The sequence below is a fragment of the Lethenteron reissneri genome, chromosome 2 (assembly GCF_015708825.2).
Source record: "Lethenteron reissneri isolate LAM-NWPU_2019-01 chromosome 2, ASM1570882v1, whole genome shotgun sequence".
NCBI lineage: Eukaryota > Metazoa > Chordata > Hyperoartia > Petromyzontiformes > Petromyzontidae > Lethenteron > Lethenteron reissneri.
In genome coordinates, this window is record NC_083780.1 from 11011883 (window position 1) to 11024549 (window position 12667).

The 12667-nt window shown below is 49.4% G+C and overlaps 1 protein-coding gene across 3 annotated transcripts in view; it reads right to left on the reverse strand.

The window, feature by feature from the left end:
- Positions 1–6904, reverse strand: part of LOC133343248 (serine/threonine-protein kinase BRSK2-like) — a 51132-nt gene extending 44228 nt beyond the window's left edge. For all 3 annotated transcript variants that reach the window (XM_061552693.1, XM_061552685.1, XM_061552703.1), the window contains exon 1: positions 6231–6904. In XM_061552693.1, coding sequence (XP_061408677.1) covers positions 6231–6312 — 82 coding nt within the window. In that variant the 5' untranslated portion in view covers positions 6313–6904. The remainder of the gene's footprint in view (positions 1–6230) is intronic.
- Between the last annotated feature and the right edge of the window lie 5763 nt (positions 6905–12667).

The following is a 12667-nucleotide window of genomic DNA, read 5'->3' on the forward strand; positions in this document are numbered from 1 at the left end:
CCTGCCACCACCAATAAACCTGTCACAGCGCCAGAAGGCATCGGAAAGATTGCCACATTCACGCCCTGCCACAACATTAACTGCCACGCAAACATTATTCAGCGCCGGTGCCACGGGAATTACGCAGCATTTGGCCTGCCATAGACCCTCTTCCACACCCACGCCTGCCACATCCATCCGGCCAACTTGCCACAGCAACTCTCGATAGCCAATTCTGTCACAGACACCCTGCCACAACAACAGCACCAGCACCACGGAAACCCTGCTACAACCAAACTATGCCACAATCAATATTTTACACGGACAAACGTGCCACGGCTCACGGTGATCGAGAGTTAAGCTCGTTGGTCCCACGTCAACCAACGCTGGCGGAACGTGTCGCATGTTTGCTGGGGAGTTCGGGAGGATCCTTTTAAATCGCGCCGTGTCCCTTTAAGACGCAGTGCGCAGGGCCCCTTTAAGAGCTGTCCTTTTCAGCACCCGCGACTTGTGCAGAAGCACAGTGCCCTGCGAACAGCAGCTCACGAATATTGCCACGCATCGATCCCCTCCTGGATGGAAGCCTCCCCACGCCTTTCAGTGATGGGGTTGGTCGAATGACCATACTTCACCACACTGGTCACTGCGGGGGTTGGCGAAGGCCACGTGCAGTATATAGCCACACTAGAAAGACTTTACGAGATTAAAATTAGTACCGGAATGCGGTATTTTTTTCCTCCCCGTAAACTAAAAAGACCTCAGTGCAGTGCTGCGTTTAATCTCCTTATTAAGCTTAGGGCAATGCGAAGCCGGCCTTTACATTTCGTACAGCGCACAAGGAGGCATTGCGGAGCCAACTGGTCACGTGAGACGCAGATCGCGATGTGATTGGTCCGTGGCCAAGCGAACAACGCGAGGACGACCAATCGCGTGAGCGCTTTGCCGGACGCGCGCTTATCTGCGCTATTAAATCCACCCCACGTGTCCCACGCGTTAACGTTTGTAGGTGTGGAGCCGCTAGAAAGGCCTCCAAGCAGCAGCAGATTGACCATGGCTGACGGTAAATCAAGATAACAGCCAGTTGTTAAATTTCGATTTAAAGCTTTCGTGACTGCAGGGATTCATCTTCTTGGTTCTTTCAGTAAAGTCACGTAGAAGGGAAATAATAAAATAATAAAAATAAAACATAATAAAATAATTCTCACGACGTTTCGGCCACAACGCAAGCAGCCGTCCTCAGGTGGAGAACAGGTCTGTCGAGGAGACAGAGTCTGAATGAAAAAAAAAAGCCAATTGTTAGTGATATGTATTTATGCTCAAATAACCTATCTACGTGACTTTACCGAAAGACCCACATAATTTTAATTCCTGCAGTCACGAAAGCTTTGAGTCAAGTTAATATTGACTTTAGAGGGGGGGGGGGAAGGGAAATGCAACAATGATTATACATTAGTTTCCCAACAAAGCAACCACAGCTAGCGCGCACAACGAGAATTATACAACGCGACTTTAAAAGAAGATGCGCGCGCGCACACGTGCTTGGGACGACATCGAGACAATGAGGATCACGTGGGTTAGAGGGCACGCACGCTGCTTAATGACATCGTCCAAACTGTTAAGAAGGGCGAGTTGGGCAGTTGGGCAGAGCAAAGTCGCTTAAGAAGGGACAAAGGCCATTGGTCAAGAATAGTGACGTGATAACAGACGACACAATTGTGATATTTCAAGATATATAAAGTTCACGACAACGAATTAATTAGAAAAACAACATATACTTAATGTGTTTCATCCATTCAATGAATCATCTGCAAACCATTTCATGGGGGTAATTAAATGCACGACGCCGATTTTTTTGTTGATGGATTATTTCTCTCGCAACTAACAGCATGTCTGCGGACTTTCATAGCCAATGTGATTCATAATTCGTTTCATTTGGATGACATCGTTGTGAATGTAGCTACAAATGGCAAAGAATGACCGAGCAATCCAACTCTCGGCTGGGGTAACCAGCTACAAATAGCAAAGAACCCACGTCAGGGGCCGCACTAAAGGCCACTAAATGAAGAGCACCGCTCGACACGACGATCACACTCACAAAGACAGATTTTTCCCTGCGTAGTCTACATTGCCTACTGGGGCAAGTGCTGTTAGGGAACACCTATTTAGGCTAGCATTGGCAATTGCTCAAGGTCATATGTGCCACCTTTGTCTCCCCCAGTGCTGATGTTTACACGTGGGCACTAGGTACTCATTTATGACCGAGCCGACCAAGGGGAGGCTCAGGACCGGTTCTGAAAATCGCCACTGATGTTAGGCGAGAACGGGGATTGAACTCGAGTCGCTCAAATCGTAGCACAGTGCCCTAACAACCGCGCACGCAGACACAAAGATAACAAAGATCCCCCGTATAGCCTTAACAGACTGTAGGGGCAAGTGCTGTTAGCGAGCACCTATGAAGGCCGGAACGGTACACGAGGGGGTGGGTGGCCAGCACCACGCCCGACCGCCTTTGTCTCCCCAGTGGCGATGTTTGCACACCGCACCAGATACTCATTTAAGGCTGAGTCGACCTAGGGGAGGCCCAGGACCCGGTTCAGATCATCGTCACTGGTGTTAGCCGTGTGCGGGAATCGAACTCGGGTCGCCAGGTTCATAGCGCAGCGCGCTAACCGCTACACCACCACTCCCCACTAGACACACACAGACACACACACACCTGCAGGCGAGAACGCTAAGAAGATGTGACAGTGTAAATATTTGCGTTTGGCCTCCGACTTTCGAGGAATCCCAGCACATCGATAATTTCCGCTGTGCAAAAGAGCCAAAGAGACGATTAAGAGCGTAACTTGGGGGCAGGGCCGCGTGACAGAGCGGGGGGGGGGGGGGTCACAGTTCAGTGTCCCAGGACGCTGTGTGATGGCTTTGCTGTCAGGCGATGGGACGGAGGCAATTAATGTTGGACGTCAAGTCACTCCTAGATGAACCCCTCCCGATGGCGAATCTGTGAGGTAACGGGGGTCGTGTGAACATCCAGGCTGGTCAATGCGGGTTGGTGAACGAGGGTCAGATTATGTCGGTGTGGGTCGGGGAAGGATGTGCACACACACACACCATACCAACAGCAAAGACTGACCTACACACCACGCACACACACGCACGACACACACCATATACACTGCACAGACTGACACACACACCACGCACACACACACCATACACACTGCATAGACTGACATAGTATACACGATGCACACCACATACACACCATACACACTGCATAGACTGACAAATTATACACCATGCACACCACACACCATAAACACTGCATAGACTGACATATTATACACCATGCACACACACACATAGACTAACATACACACCACACACACACACCGTACACACTGCATAAACTGACACACACACCATGCACACACACCATACACACTGCATATAAGTCACACACAACATCTCTATACACACACACCTCACACAGTACTGCAGCACATCCTGTGCTCACACTGCACCGGCATATACACGACACGCACACACGCGCATCACACACATGCATTATATATGCACAGTACACCACACACACACTTTATACACAGACACACATAAACCATACACAAACGTACTGTACATTCCACACAAAGACCTATATGCACACATTGTGCATATGCAAATGTTCAAGTACTGTATCAACACACGTGTTATTACTGTACGTACACGTAGACAGCTGTAGACATGCAAACAGAACACAAACACACACATGTACAGTACTACACACACGTACACAGTACTGCTATAGAGGCACACGTGTACTGATATCTACACACACACACATGTACAGTCCTGCTTTACACGTACACACACAACGGTGTACTCCACAGCACTGCTATACACACACAAAGTCATACACATGTAGCAGAATCTATACGCTATGTACACACACGTGTGTGTGTGTATGTAGATTTACATGCGTATCATGGCTTAATTTAAGCCGAAGCTGTCCTGGGGCTGAGCTCCGGAAAATACCCCCCCCCCAAACCCTTCTCTCAGACTCGTCACTCACTCGCGTGTGCAATATTCATCACCACGGTCACAGAGCGGGCTGGGCTAAGCACATTGTGGGATTAGGGGCAATGCGCATTGCACAAGGAGTGAGTGGCGGGGGGGAGCGGTGGCGCAGCGGTTAGCGCGCTGCGAACCCCGGCGACCCGAGTTCGATTCCCCAGTGACGATTATATCTGTAACCGGTCCTGGGCTCTCCTCCCCCCCCTAGGTCGACTCAGCCTCAAATGAGTACCAGGTGTGGTGTTGAAACATTGCTAATGGGGAGACAAAGGTGGTCGGGCGTGGTGCTGGCCACCCACCCCCACCTCGTGTGCCACAGGGACGGTCCTGGGCCCTCCCCCTAGGTCGACTCAGCCTCAAATGAGTACCTGGTGCGGTGTGCAAACATCGCCACTCGGGAGACAAAGGCGGCCGGGAGTGGTGCTGGCCACCCACCCACCCCTCCAACAGCACTTGCCCCAACAGCCTGGTAAGGCTACACGGGGAACCTTTGTCTTTATGCGTGCTTGTCCGAGTCCGATTCCCTACCGGGGGGAACCTCAGTGGTTTAGGACATTTGAAAGAACCCGTCAACAGGGTTCGGCCTTAACTTAGTACCTGGTGCGGTGTAGATCAGAATTCGGGAGACAAAGGCGGCCTCGGCGTGGGCGGATAATTGATCAGGGCGGATATGCGACGGGGCGAGTGCACTAACGTAGAATCCACAAAGCTGTCAACCCCTTATCAGTGCCCGACCTTATTACAGACCAATTCAGACCTCAATGGTCAACCCGTGCCCCTTATAAATATCAACGTGCATCCTATACACTACATTATACACTACACTACTATACACTACACTATACACTACACTACTTTAAACTATGCTACATACCTGTTCAACCCCTTATCAGTGCCCGACCTTATTCATCTCAACGTTCATCCTACAAAATCCCATCACAAGGGCAGAAACACAAACAAATAGACAAGATATCAATGTATTTGCCCGTATTGAAACGGCTGCACGCCGTACGGACCCGAAAACTCAATTCCCCTGTACAAGACCACGGGGCAAACCGCATGGGGGGGGGGATCGACACGGTCTTATGTGCTTCGATGTCAGCCCACTGCTGTGTAACGGCAGGGTAAGTGACCATACTTCCCCTATAACGTCAGCTCCGGTTGATGCAAGGCGGAGAGCACACCAGACGTACGGTACAACAATGGATTTCGTTGGCCTTACTGCCCCACAGCAGACAACGTAGACACACCGCATAGCAACTATGTTTCATGCATGGCTAACACCCCATACGAGCACTGTATAGTTACCATCCAAGGTTCATCCCTATGCAAAGCTTACGAGATTAGCGCGGTTGGCTACGTACGGTGCGAAAGAAGTTCAGCATGCAGACAGTCGACACAAAGGTTGTAGAAAAGCTATAAGCGACACCGTCTGTGTGTATGTGTGCTATGGAGGAGGCTCGTGAAGGACGCTGCTGCTGCTACTGGGCAGTTGGGAGGCTGTCGCCCTCCAGCAACAACGGAGGGCAGAGGAGCGACGCTCACAACAACGAGCGGAGCGCAGGGCAGATAAAGCACAGCGAGTTTGCACAGTAGTAGGGGGTACAGCTGGTGGTGCATCTACCGATCATCTCGGTCAGCCAACCCATGGCACCTGCTGGGTCTGTCCCGAGACCTCCTCCTGTCGTCAGCGAGCCTTCGACACTTCACGTGGCAGCCTCAATGTGCACCTAGCCTGGCACAGGCGCCGTGGTGACGTTACCGTCACTTCGTGGCGAATGGCGGTTGTTGTTGTCTTAACCATGGCCTTCATAGGTGCTCGCTAACAGCACTTGCCTCAACAGTTTGTGAAGGCTACACGGGGGATCTTTGTCTTACCCGTGTGTCCTTTGTGGGGAGCGGTGGCGGAGTGGTTAGCGCGCTGCGCTCCGAACCCGGCTACCCGAGTTCGATTCCCACTCACGGCCACCCAACACCGATTTTCTGAATCGGTCCTGAGCCTCTCCATCCCCCACTAGGTCGACTCAGCCTCAAACGGGTGCGACGTAGATATTGGCATCGCTACTCGGGAGACAAAGGCGGCCGGGCGTGGTGCTCACTAAAAGCACGTGCGCCAAACATTCTTTTGAAGGCTACAGCCGGGGTGATGTTTGTGATGTTGCGCCGCGTATTCTTACCCGTTTGTCCTTTGCCCAGGGTCTTCTCGAGTCGGTAAGGTCCCACATACTGGGTGTGGACAGCCGTCGCGCTGCCCGACATATTCACCAACAACTCGCGTACGACAACCACCAACACTACACCCACCGGCAGAGCCGACCCACTACTACTGCTGCTGCTGCACCGCGCGGAATCATCGACGACGGAGATTCATCAGCTCCCCCTCCCCCCATGTCGCATCATCCTCACGGAGACCACACATGGCAGCAGCGGCGGCACATGTGTGTGTGGTGGCTCGAATGAAGAGGATGTGATGATGATGATGGTGCTGAAGATTTTGATGATATCAAAGCAACGATAACGATCGCGACGATGGTGTGATATTAGGATGAGATTACAATGATGATCATATTGACGATGATAGTGATGACGCCAGATTGAGTAAGATATATTTAGGATAAGCCCAAGGAGATGATGATGATGATGACGGTGGTGGTGATGGTGGCAGTGATGAGAAGAATAGATTATTAACTGACGGTGCTTTGCCGACCGGAACTATGAAGACGATGGTAGTGACGACGACGACGACGACACGCTAACGATGCGACAGACTGTAACGAGGTGGAAGAGGTGGAAGATGAGTGGAGGACCCGCTGCTCTGCTGAAGATGCATTATGAACCCGGCTCTTGCATCCGGGTCACAGCTGGTATCACGCGTTCGCACATGCGCGCATTCAATTCATTATATATTTACATTTAAATGCGCTGTGTGTGCACGTGTGTGTGTGTGTGTTGGGATGGTGAGCGGTGGCCGTAGTGGTTAGCGCACTGCGCTACGAACTCGGCGTCCTGAGTTTGATTTCCCTGCCACGGCCAACATGGGCCGCGATGTTACCGAGTGAATATAAAAACGGCTCAAGAGCCTCTCCTTTGGTCCGCTCGGCCCTAAATGAGTATTTGGTACGGTGTGCGGGAAAACATGGGCACCGGGGAGACAAAGGCGGCCGGGCCTGAATCTGGCCACACCGCCTCGCTTCCTCCGTTGTTAGTTACGCCGGCCGTCATAGGTGCTCGCTGGCAAGTGTTTGTCCCAACAGCCTTGGACAAGGCGGCTGCACTGGCGATCTTTGTTTTTGTGTTGTGCATGTTGATATGTGGCAAGGTGCACCTAGGCTGGCACAAACGCCGCGGTGATGTCACCGCCGCTCAGTGGCGAACTGTGGTTGTTGTTTTGTGTGTAGACGTCTTCGTGTCAGATGTGCGGTGTCTTAGGTGAAGTGTGCGATGCGTATGTTTTGTTTGTAGATTATGTGCTTATGTGCGCGTTCTCTCACCAGTATGCATATATTTTATTCGTGTTTATGCGTGTTTGGGGAGGAGCGGTGGCGATTGGTTAGCGCACCACGCTATAAAGCCGGCGACCCGAGTTCAATTCCCGGCCAAGGCTGAACATCAATGGCGGGTGATATCTGAATCGGTCCACCCTCCTCCTTCACTTTACCAGCGTGGTGAAGTATGTTCAAACAACTCCCATGACCAACACTGCAAATGGAGCTCGGCCATCATCCAGCAGTTATGTTGAATTTCTTTCGCACCGTACACAGCCAACCCGTGCTGATCGGAGGTGCGGGAATTTCACAAAGGGCTGCAATTGTGTCCACGTGTTGGTGTGGAAAATAGAATCTGGTGGAGCGGTGGAAGTAGGGGGGGGGGGTGGTGGTTGTCTCGATCCATGATGCTTCCTGGGTTGACATTTAAAGAATTGTACTACTGTGTGGGTAAGTCAACGGTGGATGGACTCGCGCCCGTCATAGGAATCTGACATTGCCAGCACCGCCTCGTGCTTGTAAACGGGAGATGCGTGTCCGCCCGTGGGGAAAATGTATGCGCAGGACGTAACTTTGACTTTGCGTCATGTTAATTTAAGGTAATATGCGCACCTGTTTGGTGTGTATCAGTCTCATGTTAACGGCACTGTTAATGATGAGTTAATGAGTTAATGATGACGTCACCCTGCTGCTGCTCTATATAAGAACGGGAGACACAGCAGAGCCTCACCATTCTGGCGAATTGCCCGATGATGCTGGATGCAATTACCAGCGAAACGTCGTGCTACTCAAATTGTAAATTGTTGTGGTTTCATGCTTCAACACACCGGTGGGCTAAAGCAGTGAACTATTTGTCTTTTGTCAACGTGACACTTTTTTACTGATTGGCCGTGTCGGGTGGTGGAGGGTTACGACACATTTATAAATAACGCGATCTAAACCCAAAAACGTTGATCATGAATTCACTGTTAATCTTCTTATCTATCGCGCGTTAAGTACACAGGTCGATAGATCATCCCGCGCAATGAGTTGATGCCAACGCATCATCTCTACATAACAAAGAGGCTCAGTCCCTTTTACACGCACCTTTACTTACATCAGCCGCACCTAGTTTACACAACAAAGACTCATTCCTAACAGCGTGCTTCAGTCGCACCGAACCTCACAAAAATAATATTCAGGGCCTACCTTGGCTCCTCCCACCCTCAACCAGTATATTTACAAGGACTGTTATCTTAGAATTTCTCTCACTTGATACAGCTACCGTGCTGTGACGGTTCCACCTGAAGACGGAAGCTTGTGTTGCCTCCGAAACGTCGTGATTTTTTATATTATTAATTTTAATTTTTTACCTACGTGACTTTACCGAAAAAAACCTAAGAATTTGATGCCAACGCACACTCGCCAACCCCTTACATTTTTCAGATCCCTCAGCCACTGCAACAACACCCGGCTTCCGAGGTCCGCTCTTACAGCCTTGTCACCGCCACCATTTCTGGCTTTAGGTCTTACAATATTTTAGTCTTCAGCGGCCACCAAGTCTCATCACCAAGACCTGGCTTTAATTCTAGATTTGAAGCTTTCGTGACTGCAAGGATTCATATTCTTAGTTTTTTCGGTAAAGTTACGTAGGTAAAAAAAATAAAATGAATAAAAGTAAAATCAAGTAAAGTACTTGATACAGCTATCGTGGCTGTGACGGTTCCACCTGAAGACAGAAGCTTGTGTTGCCTCCGAAACGTCGTGATTTTTATTTGATTAATTTTAATTTTTTTACCTACGTGACTTTACCGAAAAAACCTAAGAATATGAAACCTGGCTTTAAGCTTCACCGATCTCCGGCTGCCACTCCAATGCCAGTCTCTGTTAGGTGCCCTCCTCCTCGACCCAAAACACCACGTGTCCCACCCACCGCAACCCCCTTTCGCCGATTATGGACAACGGTACAGAACAAAGCGTTGGTGCCAGCTGAAGTTGGCAATACTTTATTCCTCCCGATTTATTTGCATTACCAATTTGAAGTGAATTATGTGATAATCCACCCGCCTGGAAGAATTTTACATCATTCAGTTTTGGACGTGGCAATATTAGTAGTTTGCATTGAGTATATATCATCTGCGATATTAAACACGTACTCTAACGCCGAAGGAACGAAGTCTGATAAGTGCGCCAAGGAGCATGGAGAGATTCACGCTTGGAATTCGATAGAGACAGAGGAACACCATGGAGAGAACATATGCAAATTAACTTAAGTAATTGGGTTTGGGCAATGTCTGTCGCTGGAAAGGGATGATAGTGGTCGAGAATAATGACGTGGCAGCCAAATGAGGCAATGCTATGGAGAGGATCAGAATCAGTATTTATCCTGGAGGAATTCAATGAGCCATGGAGCTGTTTTTTTTACAGTATATACACCCTGGAGATGGAGCCATGAAATCAGAGGCGTGGGGATTTCGAGAATTTGCTCATTGTTTCAACCGCCGGGAGACAAGACTCGAACCAGCGACCTCTGGCTTCCAAATCTCGTGCGATAATCGCAACACCAAAGCAAAAATCCCTTGTATGTTTATTTCGCTGCTGCGCTTATCTTGTGTTCATTTCACTGTTCATTTAACAAAGCTGACTTCACCGTCTCCCCATCCTTTGTCTTCATCTCTCGCACTCCCATCCCCCACAATATCACTCCACACCACACACCTGCGCTTGTTTATAAAGAGAGGGGGGGGGGGAAAACCTAGAGGGCATAGCAAATCAGTTTCCCTGGGGGTCTGTGTCTGTGTGCGAACGTGTGTCTGCCTTTTCTCATTTGCCGAAATAATGAATCTAGATTAAAACAGAGCAGAGCGTTGGCAAGTCGGCGATTCTACCCTCTCCACACATACAGTTTCGTCCATCAACATAAAGGCTTACCAGACCAATATCCCTTAGCAGCAATATTATAAAGGCTTAAGAAAACAAAATGGACCGGTTTAGACCCCAGCAGAAAATGCGTTGCTGTATATCAAAACTAATGTATTATTCTTTTGTCAGGCTTTTAAAACAAATGCTGCCGTATCACAGGGTATTGCCAAGAGCATTCCACGTAAAATATGGGACCCGGTTCGCCACAGAAAGCAAATACTCCACGGCGCTTGTGTTCGGCGACTGCCGAATGCGCGGCTCGCGTTTAGCAATAAAGGGCAACTGAAATAAACTATCTATATATATAAAATCGCAAATCTGTCTGTCTGTGTGTGTGTCTGTGTATCGGACCATACGCAGTTTCATTGGACGAAATGTCAGGGATTTGCGAGACACGATTGGTCCGGCGGTTGCCCCTGGCAACGGGTAGCGACGCATTCGCTGCGGGGTGGACGCCATTTTTTTATTACCGTTAAAAATATGCGCATGCATTAACACGCGACTCTGAGGTAAATTCATCAAAGTTTCACGTCCTCTTCACTCTCCCCCCCACCACAATGTGTGCAATTACTATTATAGGGTCGGTAGATAATAAAATTATAGCGATTAGACAGTATTATTGTAGCGCGGGGGGGGGGGAACGGCACCCGTACCCAGCCTCAGCCGGGTGGGCAATTTAGGCGAGGCCGGAGGCTCTGCACGGTACTAGGCCTCGACACCCACCACGCGACTCGAGGTAAATTCTTCAAAGTTTCACGTACTCTTCACTCCCCCGCCACCCCAATGTGTGCAATTACTATTATAGGGTCGGTAGATAATACAATTATAGCGATTACACAGTATTATTGTAGCGCGGGGGGGGGGGGGGGACGGCACCCGTACCCAGCCTCAGCCGGGTGGGCAATTTAGGCGAGGCCGGAGGCTCTGCACGGTACTAGGCCTCGACACCCCACCACACTATAGGCCGTACATATTACTACACAGCGGCCGAGGAGATCGTGGCTGGGGGGGGGGGGGGGGGGGCAGGGGTAGCAGCCCATCTGTGTATATATGTAAGGTTATTAAGAAATATATTTTTCACCCGGGCAACGCTGGGTACTTATGCTAGTTGTTAATAAAGGTGTGAGTACCGTAATGCATTTAAAAAGGCTGCGAACATAGTCTATTAAATGAGCCTCAACGTTATTAAGGAGAATTCGATTGTACAGAGAATGACGCAAACGAGGATAATGGGTGCCTGCGGCACCGTCTGGTACATTTAACGCACCGTGAAAAATGTTATAGTCGTATTGGGTAGGGAAGATGACACCTATAGTATGTTCACAGGTTACAATACGGTTTCGATTTTACAGGCAACGTTTACGTTTGACAACATCTTCATACTGCTGCTCAGAGAAGGCAGGGTGGGGCTGAGGGGGCCAGAGCACCGAGCTTGGCACTGCCGAGATTCCTGGATCCAAATCCAGGCACTCTCTTAGGTTCTTTCGGTAAAGTCACGTAGGTAAAATAATAATAAAATAACTCGATTCAATCACGACGTTTCGGAGGCAACACAAGTCTCCGTCTTCAGGTGGGACCGTCACAGCCAAATTTACTGCAAAATTTAATGTTGCTTAAAAAAAGGCACAAGCCCTCACTTGATACAGTAAATTTGGCTGACGGTCCCACCTGAAGACGGAGACTTGCGTTGCCTCCGAAACGTCGTGATTGAATTGAGTAATTTTCTTTTATTATTTTTACCTACGTGACTTTACCGAAAGAACCTAAGAGTATGAATCCTTGCAGTCACGAAAGCTTCAAATCTAGAACCAAATCCAGGCAGTTGGTGGGAGACTGTTAAGGGTAGATGTTGGGAGTTGAGTGTCAACCGTGCACCAGTTGCATGATCTTGACGAGGATATAAAGAGTTGGGGGGGGGGGGGGCAGCATCAACGGCTTTGGCCACGACAACTTGATCTTGGGTAAAACTTGGAAAGATGTATCGGGGTGAGTCGCATAAGGCCTGGTTGTTTGAGAAACCCTGTCTTAATGTGTTCCCTAACTCTGTGCAGTTTTTTTCTTCTTCTTTCATTTTCAGACTTTATTACAATTGTTATCGACAGAGGTGTGGACTCGAGTCATGTGACTTGGACTCGAGTCAGACTCGAGTCATGAATTTGATGACTTCAGACTCGACTTGGACTTGCATAACAATGACTTTGTCCCACCTCTGAGGTGTGGACTCGAGT